The sequence below is a fragment of the Mustelus asterias genome, chromosome 14 (assembly GCF_964213995.1).
Source record: "Mustelus asterias chromosome 14, sMusAst1.hap1.1, whole genome shotgun sequence".
In the NCBI taxonomy this organism is placed as follows: Eukaryota; Metazoa; Chordata; class Chondrichthyes; order Carcharhiniformes; family Triakidae; genus Mustelus; species Mustelus asterias.
Genome location: NC_135814.1, coordinates 90,932,784 through 90,945,844, shown reverse-complemented (window position 1 = coordinate 90,945,844; position 13,061 = coordinate 90,932,784). Strand labels below are relative to the sequence as shown.

At 41.7% G+C, this 13,061-nt stretch overlaps 1 protein-coding gene across 5 annotated transcripts in view; it reads right to left on the bottom strand.

The window, feature by feature from the left end:
- Positions 1-3,355: 3,355 nt before the first annotated feature.
- Positions 3,356-13,061, bottom strand: part of LOC144504089 (aldehyde oxidase 1-like) — a 190,488-nt gene continuing 180,782 nt past the window's right edge. For 4 of the 5 annotated variants that reach the window (XM_078229257.1, XM_078229258.1, XM_078229260.1 and 1 more), the window contains 4 exons: positions 10,751-10,816; positions 5,431-5,619; positions 4,211-4,378; positions 3,356-4,111 (listed from right to left, as the gene is read on the bottom strand). In XM_078229257.1, the coding sequence (XP_078085383.1) occupies positions 4,064-4,111; positions 4,211-4,378; positions 5,431-5,619; positions 10,751-10,816 (471 nt within the window). In that variant the 3' untranslated portion in view covers positions 3,356-4,063. The remainder of the gene's footprint in view (positions 4,112-4,210; positions 4,379-5,430; positions 5,620-10,750; positions 10,817-13,061) is intronic. The other variant, XM_078229259.1, reaches the window with a different exon arrangement.

Below are 13,061 nucleotides of genomic sequence, written 5' to 3'. Positions count from 1 at the left end.
CAGGCTGGCACTTCCAGGGTGCCTATGCCCAGGGGGCACCACCTCCCACCGCCCGACCCCCTAGGGGGCCCCGATTGCCCCCCCTTCTTTCCCACAAGCTCCCTGAATGTGGGGGCTAGTCTGAACCCCATCGGAATGAAGTACTCCTGGTGGGGTGGGAGATTCGATTGGGACCTGAAAGGTCCTGATAATTAACTAATTTATATGTTTGAAATAGATTTTTAAAAGATTTAAAATACTAACCTGCCTTCCCGCCGGTTTCCAGCGTGGTTTGGAGAGCGACTGCTTGCTGGGTCTGGGAGATGCGCATACGTACCCCGCGCATGCGCAAATCCCCGTTCAAGGCCGCAGGTGCAAACTCCCAGCCAGACCTGCCAGAAAAGTGGCGGGTGTAGATGGGAGAATCACCAAGGTCTCTGATCAGATACAATACATCATTGTTATATTGTTGTACAGATGGTGGTTCATTTGCATTTACCATTGTTCTTGCCTCTTCCTTTTAACCCCTTCAGGCCCCCACTTTGGCCCTTGGCAAATGCCCAAGAAGGCCAATTGTCAGCACTGAGAATTCCTTCCTTCATCCTTTGGATGGCCAGTCATCCACACCTATGGTGGAATCCTAAACAGCTGAGCTGTAGAGACTATCCTTTGCTCCAATCCCTTTTCTCCTTTGGCGCATGTACATAGTGGATACTGGGGCATATCCCCAGGATGTCATTCAGTATTCTCTAAGGGCCCTTTGTTGATAGCAACACAAAACAATCTTTCACAATAATACCACTAAACAAGGACAGTCAGCACGATCCAATTTATTAATCTGGGATGGAGGTCTGGGATGGAGGGAGGGGCAGCACAGTAGCACGGTAGTTAGCACTGCTGCTTCACAGTGCCAGAGGACCGGGTTCGATTCTTGGCTTGGGTCATTGTCTGTGTGGAGGTTGCACGTTCTCCCCGTGTCTGTGTGGGTTTCCTCCGGGTGCTCAGGTTTCCTCCGACATTCTGAAAGTCATGCTGGTTAGGTGCATTGACCTGAATAGGCGTCAGACTGTGGCGACTAGGGCAATTTCACAGTAACTTCATTGCAGTGTTAATGTAAGCCTTACTTGTGACTAATAAATAAACTTAACTTACTTAAATTAACTAAGGTTAACCTAGCCAATTTAGTCATCTGTTGAGTAGCCAGGTCTACTTGGATGCCTCCCCAAGTAATTTGTTCCCTTGATGCTAGTACATATTGATATGCTATTTTTGTGGCCTGTAGCGTGACCATCTGTGCTATGGTGTCTGGGTTTCATCTGTAAATTCAGTTTCATCCCACCAGAAGCTAAATACGTACCCTGTTGTTTGGCTTGGCATTTGGAAATCTCCCAAAGTAAGGGTCACTTGCATACAAAAACCAGCGTTTATTATACATCTCAGTCTCCCAAAGACCATCTCTGGTCTCGTCATAAAATACAGTTATATCTGTGACATCTGGACTGCTTTCAGTTTATCTCCTGGATGGGTAACATAGTCAGCATATTTCACGATTGTTCATCAAGAGGGTATGACAGGTAAATACGATATCATTGTTGGACTTAGTTCAACATTCCTTGGTGCTCATCCAAATGGAGTTGTTGAAGTAAGTGAGATACCCAGGAGATCCCACTCAATAAACCCACCCATCATTTTCTACTCCCAGGGTCTTGAACCGATAACTATTGTTAAAGGAGATCTCCAGGTGACACTCTTGGTGAAATGTTATTACGAACTTATTAGCCCCCAACTCTGGGGTTGAGTGACCACCAGCTCTCATCATTGGTGGTGTAGGTTTATGAAATTCATGTTATATATTGCTTCAAATAAATGTTCAGCTACAATCTCATATCTAATGTCTTCTATATCTGATTTAATTCCTCAACCAAATCTCAGGCTAACATGTCGCATGCCCTTCTCTGGCTTTGTGCATCAGTGGCATTAACTAGCCCTTGATTAGTAATATTCAGGACTCTGACCAGTCCTTCCCCCTATTTTTGATGGCTATCAAGGCACACTCTTGATGGGCATTATACCATAATCCTTTGGCTGTTTCATCAGCCACCTGGGACGCGTAATGACTGAGTTCAGTGCTGAGTTAGTATCTGAAGGATCTTCCTATATCCTCTACTAGGCTCCATCTCTACCTTTCTAATTCCAGGGCAATCTGGGTTTTATAATCTCTAATAAGCTGCTTTATTTTTTTTTAGAAATTATAGAAATAGAAACCCTACAGTGCAGAAGGAGGCCATTCGGCCCATCGAGTCTGCACCAACCACAATCCCACCCAGGCCCTACCCCCACATATTTACCCGCTAATCCCTCTCACCTACGCATCCCAGGACTCTAAGGGGCAATTTTTAACCTGGCCAATCAACCTAACCCGCACATCTTTGGCCTGTGGGAGGAAACCGGAGCACCCGGAGGAAACCCACGCAGACACGAGGAGAATGTGCAAACTCCACACAGACAGTGACCCGAGCCGGGAATCGAACCCGGGACCTTGGAGCTGTGAAGCAGCAGTGCTAACCACTGTGCTACCGTGCCGTACCGTATCCGGTATGTAGCCCATCTAATCGAACCTGGTCGGTTTGTACATTGTACTTTTGTATTGTCACCAGGCCAGTTATGTCCTATGTCACTTCCAGAGACACCATGGTCACATCATGCAACAGAGGTTTGGCCTTCCCTATCCTAACTATCCCATCTGGAGGAGGTACCGTCATGTTATTACAATTCCCCAGTTTGGTCTCAGCTTTCCCAATGCTTCCACTAATGCATTATTTAATAATTGTAGCTTCCAGTCATCTGGTCTTGGATTTCTGCCTTGTATCTCGGTCAGGTATGTGCCCTCCTGACCATTTTTTCAACTTTATCCTATGTCTACCTTCACTCAAACCAGGGCATAGCAGTCTTCTGGAGTCAAGGCATGGACTTCTCCGAACCCATCTATCTATCTACATTTCCACTATTTATTTTGGGGTAGGTAATCCTTTTAACAACATTTGCCTCTCGGTGGTACCAGAGGGCAACATAAATGTGTCCCATATTGGATTTCTGATGGGTTGTGGTCTCAATATTCTTCCCCCCCCCCCCAAGGACACACACGCCTCCCGAGCTACACTCGCCTCTGTCCACTTAAATCTCAGGTCTAAAATTCAGACTCGCTCTATCGGACCTCCATTCTAGCCTGAAGCAACCACAAGCGAACATTCTTTCAAGTGAAACAATACTCACCAGATAATTTATGGAGGGCTGGATGGATGCTGTCAACTACACCACTGAAACTGGGGTGATCCAAAACCCTCCGATTCCGCAGAGACCAGACAAGACTTAGGCTGCTTTGTTCACCAATTTATTTGAGCATATGCAGGGGAGTTATACCCATACAAGATGGTGTAAAAGGTCTCTGATTAACTACTGTACATCATTCTTATACTGTAATACAGATGATAGTTTATTTGCATTTACCAATCACTAAGTTACACATTCTTATTCTCTTAAAGCAATTCAATTGTGTCTGTTTACATGAAAATTACTACATTACTTCATTACATTCTAGGCATGCACATGTGATTATAATATCCAGTGACAATCAGGGCACATATGCATTATGCTTCAACTCTTTCATACTTTAGTAATTCATGACTACTTGTGTTTTGTCCAGCTTCCTGCTTTGTCCATTGTTCTTGTCTTTTTCTTTGAACCCCTTCAACCTCAAAAAAATAACAAAATATTACATAGTCTATGAAAATGCAAATTAGGATTCAATCTTCCAATAGGTGGGCACTGAATACAATGTACTCAGTTATTTAAATTAATACAGCAAGTAGATCCAGACATAAGCTAAGACATAATTGACTATGATGAGATATTAAACATTAATTCACTTTAATTCAGTAATATTCGCCTAAAAGCTGATTGAATAATGCCTGGTTTCTTTTGCTTCATATGTGTTCAGTTAAAGCAAATCACCAAGTGTGTGCAAATTTACAATACACTGCTTTGCACAACACCTGTATAGCTGGGTTGAGATCATCAATGTCTTTCACACATTGATGGCCCATGGAGTGGATTCAGGCGCACTGACTGGGACCTGTAAGAAGAAAGGGCAACCATGTTGGAAAATAAAGCAAGTACCAAATATGTTGCAATTCTTAAAAATTTGCAATTAAACAAGAAGTGCTTGCCTCACCATTTTAGTGAACTGATCAACGCATGCCATGCGAATCTGTTCAGGAGTAGAAGGACTGTTCAAAGTGAAATTCCCTGTTAAACCGGTCTCTCTTCTTGCTGCTGTAATTGCATCCTTAATGGCGTAAAGCACAGAACAGCCAGCAAGCACAGCTGACTCACCAACCCCCTAGAATTGGGACAGAAATAAAAGTAGAGCTACAAACCAGGATGACTACTTCTTTCTTCTGATGTGGTAGAGTAGAACCATAGAATCCCTACAGTGCAGAAGGAGGCCATTCGGTCCATCGCATCGGTATCAACTCTCTAAAAGAGCATCTTAGCCAGACCCAGACCACGCGTATTTAACATGGCTAATCCACCTGACCTATACATCTTTGGATACTAAGGGACAATTTACCATGGCCAACCCACTTAATTTGCACATCTTTGGATTGTGAGGAAACCAGAAGACCCACACAGATATGGGGAGAACGTGCAAACCACAGTCACCCAAGGCTGGAATTGAACCCGAGTCCCTGGCGCTGTGAAGCAGAAGCGCTAACCACTGTGCCACTATTACTTCAATACTCACCCAAACAGGCATCTGTTATTCATGAGCTTGGTGTCAGTGCGCTGTTTGACCATGGGACTATTGCTTTGTTTATTTGCTGGCCAGACACATACATATACATACTCACATGTGCACACACACACATTCCCTCTACCCCCTTTTTTTTGCACTCTCTCTATTGCTCTTTCCTTTCTCTTTTGTGCTCTCTTTATTCATGTTCTCTCATTTCTCTCTCACTTTCTCTTTATAACAGGATTCTCTGGACAACGATCATGGCCAGAATTTTCTGGCCATTCATGCCGGTGGGATTCTCTGCTCCCGCGGCAGTGAACGGAGGTTTGGCTGAGTGCCAGACTCTTCATGCTCGCTTGCAGTGGCAACAGGCATGAATGGCCAAAAAACTTGGCCAAAAAACTTTGGCCATCATCTTAGATGATGTTTTTCTCTGTGCTAAGTCCAATTGTACCTCTCCTACCAGTGTCCCAGAAGAGACAAGCCAGTAACATAGACTGGAACTTAAATATGGGAACTGTTACTCCTCATAGTTTAGTTCCACATTGGCTTTATTCACTGAGGTATAAATATCTCAGTAAAGATAGATATGCACATGTTACCTGATTTGACAGACTACCAGCCCAATCATCCCAGCTTGGCTGTCTAGAACTTACTTTGGAGGAGTAGATGGCTTTTGGATTTTTTGATCCAGATAGCAAAGACACATTCAGCTGTTCTGGAATATCACAAACAGCAGGGATCTTGTACTGGCTTGGTCCCCGAGTATAAAGCACCCCTTTGGGAGAATATTTAAGCTCTTCCATGGTGAAAAGACCAAGACCCTGAGAAAAAGCACCTTCAATCTGTAATGGAGTAGAAAGAAGTGATTATCAATTTGAATATGCATACTCAAATCAATTTATAACCCAGTTTACGCATCATGCTCTAAATGATCTTTCTAAACAGGCATTCTTGTCCACTTTTCGCAACATTGGGATACCTCAAAATACTCCACAATCAATTAAGTACTTAAGTGAAGTTATTGTGCAAGTTAACTGCTGCATTTCTTACATTCCACAGAAAGGTCCCATTACTATCAATGAGATAATGACCAGGTAATCTGTCCTGAAGCAGTCATATTTGTTGTAAAATGTGTGTAGTTTGGTAAATCTCATGAAAAGGTTCTGAGGCTTTGGTAGTTTAACAATAAGTGTTTATTAACTCCTGGTAATTGTATACATATACACAGTATAGGGTCTAAGCTAGGAGCTGACGTCATGCTTGCTTCCACACAGCACTTCTAGTACAACACTGACCCTCCAAGCTCAGGCCATGTGTTCCTTTGCATTACTGTGTGGGCCATACTGTACTCAGTCCCATGTTAACCTTTTCTATGCCAGACCCTTTTACAAAACTATACCACCTCCCCAAGTCTGTATCCAACATATTTACAATGTAATCCAGTTTAGCCAACATAAGAATATAAGAACGAGGAGCAGGAGTAGGCCATCTGCCCCTCGAGCCTGCTCCACCATTCAATAAGATTATGGCTGATCTTTTCGTTGACTCGGGTCCACTCATCCGCCCGCTCCCATAACCCTTAATTCCTTTACTGTTCAAAAATTTATCTAGCCTTGCCTTAAAAAACATTCAATGAGGTAGCTTCAACTGCTTCACTGGGCAGGGAATTCCACAGATTCACATATTTACATAATTTCAACTATCCCTCCGCCACATGAGTCTCTAAGTTTACAGGTGGTCTGGAGGGCTTATAGTTCTTCCAGATCTTGTGATTGTCTTTGAGAAGGTGTCTTAGAAGTTATATGACCAGTGCCAGATTGGGCAAAATGTTGCCAACTGGTTAAGCATACTTAAGAATCTCTGGAGGTCCAGAATCAAGGAGTTGGGAACTCGTTGATAGCTTTTATTTTCTGTGTGTCTTCCAGGATAATTTTGTTGCTGATGACATGTCCTAGGAACCAAACAGAGGTTTTGCGCGACTTATATTTCCCATTTAGTGTGAGCTCTTCTTCCTGCAAGTGTTCTAGTACTGCTGTAAGCTTTTTATTGTGTTCTTCCACTGTTATGCTGTGGACCAAAATGTCATAGGATGGCAGATGACACCCATAAAATGGCTGACAACTTGCATCAAAGTATTTCCATTGCCGAGGTGATTCTAAATGGCACATGATTAAAGTAGAATCTGCCAAATGGGGTGATGAATGTGATCAGCAATCTGGACTTTTGGTGTAGTAGAAGTTACCAAAATCTGCTGTTCGTGTCAATTTTTGAAAACACTGTAATTTTGGTCAAACTGTCGTCCATTGTTGAACATTGGGTGGTTTGATAACACATAACACTAGATCCTATGTCCAATTTCAAGTTTGTGAGATGATGGTTAACCGAAATGTCTGCATTCCAGAACACAAATCCAGAAATTTTGACCTCCCCAAATATGCACGATTCTGTTTCCTCATGTTGTGATGTCTCAATCTTATGAATCATTTTGAGATCCTCTGTGCATCGAGATGTTTTTGCTTTGCATAGCTTTTCAAAGTGCTCAATGCAGTTGCAATTAAAACATTATACTGAGATTGCCAAACGTTGATCTTGCCTGTGGGTTGCTTGGTTCCACAGCACTAACATCTTCACCCATCCTCTACTGATTGGCTGGAATCTTGCTTCCCTTAACCTGGTGTATCCCTGTTTCTCTGCTGTTTCACTAGCTGGAGAGTGATTGTTGCCTTGTATCATGACTTGCTTTCTCCCTTGAGCTTAATCTGTACTGTAAATGGATTTTGGTTTGCTTGACGCTTTGAATAACCTTCTCAAGGTTTCAATATTCCATCGCTTGAAGCATGTCTGAGAGTGTATCAATTCTGTTGCTGATTAGCTCATTAATAAAGGAGTCAACAGGTTCTCCTAGCTGTTGGACATGTTTGTTATAACTTTGCCCTTTTGAGGATCTTGTTACTTCCTAAATTAAAATATGTATCAAATGATCCTAAAACTTTGTCAAATTTTGGTGAAGATTCATTGTTTCCTTATCTTGCTATTATATCGTCAGCTATTGAACTGAATATAGCAGTATGTTAACCTATTGAGCTTTCTTTTTTTTATCTAGACCTGAAACAATCATATATCAAAGGAATTTCTTTCTCCAAAGTTCCCAGTTCTGTGACTGATCTGGGCCTTGGATGAGCCCATCTGGTCTGATGGAGTAGATTTTTGATCCATGGTTATCAAATTTTACTCTATGTACAGCTTTAAGGGCTGTTCAGAAATCCAAGATGATGCCACCTTACGCTTCTTCTAAATGACCTTTCCTTTGTATCCCGGTCTTGGCGAACTCCCACAGTAATGGCATTTGTGATCTCTGTGTTTTAAAGTGTTCAGTAGCGATTCCCTGGATCGGCTTCTTTAAGTCTTTCTCTAATCCAATTATTCTCGGGTCATGAAACTGTTGATTCCAGGATATTGCTGGATTTTTAATTGCTAAATTGGTTTTATTTATTTGTTTTCAGATTTGAGCAAGCTTGGCCACCATATGTTCAGGTGCTGACTAAGGACTCAGCTGTTCACACTGCATTTTAATCAACAATTCTGACTGTTGCTGACTTTAAATAATTCGGATCAAGAACTTATGTTTTTCGCTCACCCCTGCTAGGCCTTCTGACTCTACACTCTCCCAATATTGAAGCTGGACTTTCACGAGATTCAACTGAGCCTTCTGCTACAGCGAGAAGGTTTATTTCTTCTGCTTCCAATCCTGCTTTGGAGCTTTTCACTGGTCATCTCTTTGTGCACCTTCGCTTATGCTTTACTCAGATCAGAATGCTTCTGTTTTTTCAGTCTTCCAGGATTTCATTTTCTTCTCTGGTCTTTGTGAGATTCTGGGTTGTTCCATTAGCTGCCACCATGTTGTAAGATGTGTATAGTTTGGTCAGTTTTATGAAGTGATTCTGAGTCTTGATAGTTTAACAATAAATGTTTATTTGATTTGACTTATTGCTGTCACATGTATTAGGAGTAAGAAGTCTAACAACACCAGGTTAAAGTCCAACAGGTTTATTTGGTAGCAAAAGCCACTGCCGACTCCACAGCATGTATTCGGATACAGTGAAAAGTATTGTTTCTCGCATGCTATACAGACAAAACATACTGTTCATAGAGTATATAGGGGAGAAAGAAAGGAGAGAGAGCAGACTGTAGTCATAGCTAGCGTGTAGAGAAAGATCAGTTTAATATATGGTAGGTTCATTCAAAAGTCTGGTGGCAGCAGGAAAGAAGTTGTTCTTGAGTCAGTTTACATGATCTCAGACATTTGTATCTTTTTCCCGACGGAAGAAGATGGAAGGAAGTATGTCCAGGGTGTGTGGGGTCCTTGATTATGCTGGCTGCTTTTCCGAGGCAGCAGGAAGTGTAGAATATTTATTAAGTACTAGTAGCTGTATACGGTATAGGGTCTAAGCTTAGAGCTGTCTCCATGATTGTAATTAAATGGCAGGTTGGGAGGCCATTAAATTACAATTTTCTCTCAATGCAACAGCTCCAGTCTGGAAATCCATAGTTTGGAAACAGCAGGTGTCCGGAATTTTTTGAGCAGAACCAAGCAATTCATGGACTCAGTAATACAGTACTTTGGAATGAATTAGAAAAATAAAATATATTTTATTACTGCTTTCTAATCTTTTATGTTTCGGGTAAATATTTATATTGTAGTGGGGAAAATCACAGAGATGGGTACCTGACACACAAAATGGTTGCCTGGCACACAAAATGGTTACCTGAGAAAGAGACATTAAACAGGCACTGACTTTTAGCACAGACAGCTACTTAAAGTTCAAACATGCAGCACAGACAGTTATTTAAAGTTAAACATGCAGGAATCAGATACTGCAGGAAGCCAGTAAGAGCTTGAGGCACTTTAAAGATAAGGACAGACCCAAGACAATAAGGTCTGATAATAAAATCAGCCATAGATGGGAACAGAAATACATAAATGCAGCAAAACCAACCACTATATGTAAAGACCGAAACCAGTATTGATAGTCATTGATAGAGGAAATGTATCCATTCTATGAAACAATGCGATATTAAATGCCCATGTCTGTACCTGTCTGACTGTAACAATGTGTGAACTACCGATCACCATGATCTGCCTACTCAACTATAACGATGTGTTAAATGGCTAATGTCCGGACTATCCATTGTTTGAGGAGTATAAAAATGATCGACTACTATTGTATTATTGAGAAGGTAGCTGCCAAGTACTGCGGAGTACCAGTGCTTTCTCCCTGAAGCTTCGTGTCTGAAATAGAGCTGTATTATTGAACCTCCTGTCTGACTCCGGTAGTAATTTTCCCACAACAATATCAAATATTTACAAGAGAAAATCTAACCATCACTCCTTGACATTCAATGGTATTACCATTGCTGAATCTTCCAATATCAACATCCAAGGGGCTACCATTGGCCAGAAACTGAACTGGACCTGCCATATAAATTCTATGGCTACAAGAGCAGGTCAGAGGCTAGGAATTCTGTGACGATTAACTCACTTCCCGTCTTCCCAAAGCCGGTTCATCATCTACAAGTCATAAGTCAGGAGTGTGATGGAATACTCTTCACTTGCCTGGATGTTTCGACTACTCTCAAGAATCTCAACATCAGCTACAAACATTCAGGGTGGAATCTTCCCATCCCACCCACCACGGGAATCATGGATTAATTAATTTTTTAAATCTACTGTGTTTTCAGGTTCACACATTTGAGGTTAGGATTTCTAACATCATTCTATAATCCAGAAAATGCAGAAATGACTTGGTCTCAAACCTTGCTGTTTGGAGAGGTTACAGCACCTGCTCTCCACAGGCTGCGAAACTCAGTAGCTAATACACTTGGAGGTCTGCAGCACAGAAACCCTGGTATTCTATCAAAACATGTGGAAATGCATTCTCTCTATCTTCCTCCCCTTCAGTTTTCATGTCCTACCTGTCCAATGTCCACGGCTGGGTTTATACTGCTTCCTGCATCAATAATAATGTCCGTCCTGATATTCTGCCAAGCAAGAAAGTAAATTGTTAGCGTACTTCACCAAGCAGAGGCTCTGGAGACTTCAGTCCAAATCTCCGGTCCTAGAATTTAGAATAAAGTACATCCGATGCTGGTTAGTCAGCTCTGTGTTGAAATATGAAGAGAGTTCAAACCTGAATTGTGCTATGGTGCCAGGAACACCTTATATCTTAGGGATATTAGAAATAGGAGGAGGCAATTCAGCTCGAAAGGCTTCCACCATTATTCAATTCAAACATGGTTGATTTTCAATTTACTTCCATTTTCCTGCCTTTACTCCATATCTCTTGATTCCCTTACCCCAAGAAGTATGTAAATCTCAAGCTTGAAAAATACAATTAACCTGCAGCCTCTACCTGCCCATTTGCCAACCAATCAGCACTCTCTTCTCATGCAGTATAAGTTATTGTTCCCTTCACAATTGATATTCTTGCGAATTGTCCTGGTGAGTGCAAGATAAAAAGCTTCAACAGCATGCTTCTTCTCTCAGCAACATTTATTTTTACTGTTTCTTCCCATCTCCCCTGAATATGGATTAATGTTTGGGAACTCTATAGATTACAGTCTTGACCATTCTTCATTTGTATGTGAGTGTGTAGATAGTTTGTGGAAACAAGATATTTGACTGTGAGTGTACATCACAGCTGAACCCAAACCTCTTATTTGGCATCCAAATACTCTGCAGGAGTCAATGAGTGATCAGCAACCCTGGCCAAGATCAACACAGCATGAGGATTGAACCTGGGGATTCTGAACAGTTTGTGTGCATTATTTCCATTTTTTGAGAAGAAAGAAAAGTGATATTTACACTTTATTACCTCAGTTCTTGTAAGAGAGGCAGAAAAGGTCATGCATTATGTGGAACTGGTCCCCAGTGAGAGCCAGCACATTCAGGAGAAGAGGGTGCCAATACTCCAGGGAGCGAGTACTCTTAAGAGAGACAAGGATTTGCATCAAAGAAAGTCAACACTATCAGAAGAAGTGGTGGGAGAAAGGAGCCCATACGTCAGTGAGAGGAGCACAGTTAGGAGAAATGGGGACTGTTGCCCAGATTAGAATTGGCTTCTTTAGAAGAGAAGATAATCTGATGGTATGAGACATGAATTGGCCATGACGGACTGGGAAACATTACTGAAAGGAAAGACAGTGGACAGGCAATAGCAGGCACTAAAGAATAGGTGAACCCCAGAAGTTGTTTGTTCCTGTTTGGCACAAGAGTGGGAAGGGAATTGTGGCCAAATCATGGCTTACAAGGGAAATTAGAGATAGTATCAGATTCAAGGAAGAAGCAATAGGTCTGAGGATTGGAAGCAGTTTAAAATTCAGCAAAGGAGGACCAAGGGATTGATTAAGAAGGGAAAAATGGAGTATGAAAGTAAGCTAGCAGGGAACATAAACCCTCACTGTAAAAGTTTCTACAGATACGTAAAGAGAAAAAGATTGACAAAAACTAATGTAGCCCCTTACATTCAGAAACGGGAGAATTCATAACAGGGAATAAAGAAATGGCTGAGGAATTAAATTTGTACTTTGCTTCAGTCTTCACATAGGAAAACATGAATAATGTGCCAGAAGTGCTGAGAGAAATATGTTTTAGTGAGGAGCTAAAGGAAATCAGCATTAGCAGAGAAATGGTTTTGGGGAAATTGATGAAATCGAAGGTGGATAAATCCCCAGGTCCTGATAATCTTCATCCCAGAGTACTTAAGGAAGTGGCCGTGGAAATAGTAGATCCATTAGTGGTTATTTTCCAAAATTCTTTGGACTCTGGAAGCCCACTATTCAAAAAGGGAGGTAGAGAGAAAACAGGGAACGAAAGACCAATGAGCCTAATGTCAGTACTGGGGAAGTTGCTACACTCTATTATCAAGAATTTCATAACTTGGCATTTGGAAGGCAGTGATATAATCAGACAAAGTTAGCATGGATTTACAAAAGGGAAATCATGCTTGACGAATCTATTGGAATTTTTTGAGGGTGTAACTAATAGAGTGGATGTGGTTTATTTAGACTTTCAGAAGACTTTCGACAAGGTCTCATATAACAGACTGCTATGTAAAGTTAAAGCACATGGGATTGCAGGTAATGTCTTGAGATGGATAGAAAGATGGTTAGCAGATAGGAAGCAAAGAGCTGACATAAATGGGTCTTTTTCTGATTGGCAGTCAGTGATTAGTGGAGTTCCGCAGGGATTGTGCTAGGATCCCAACTGTTCACACGGTAGCACAGT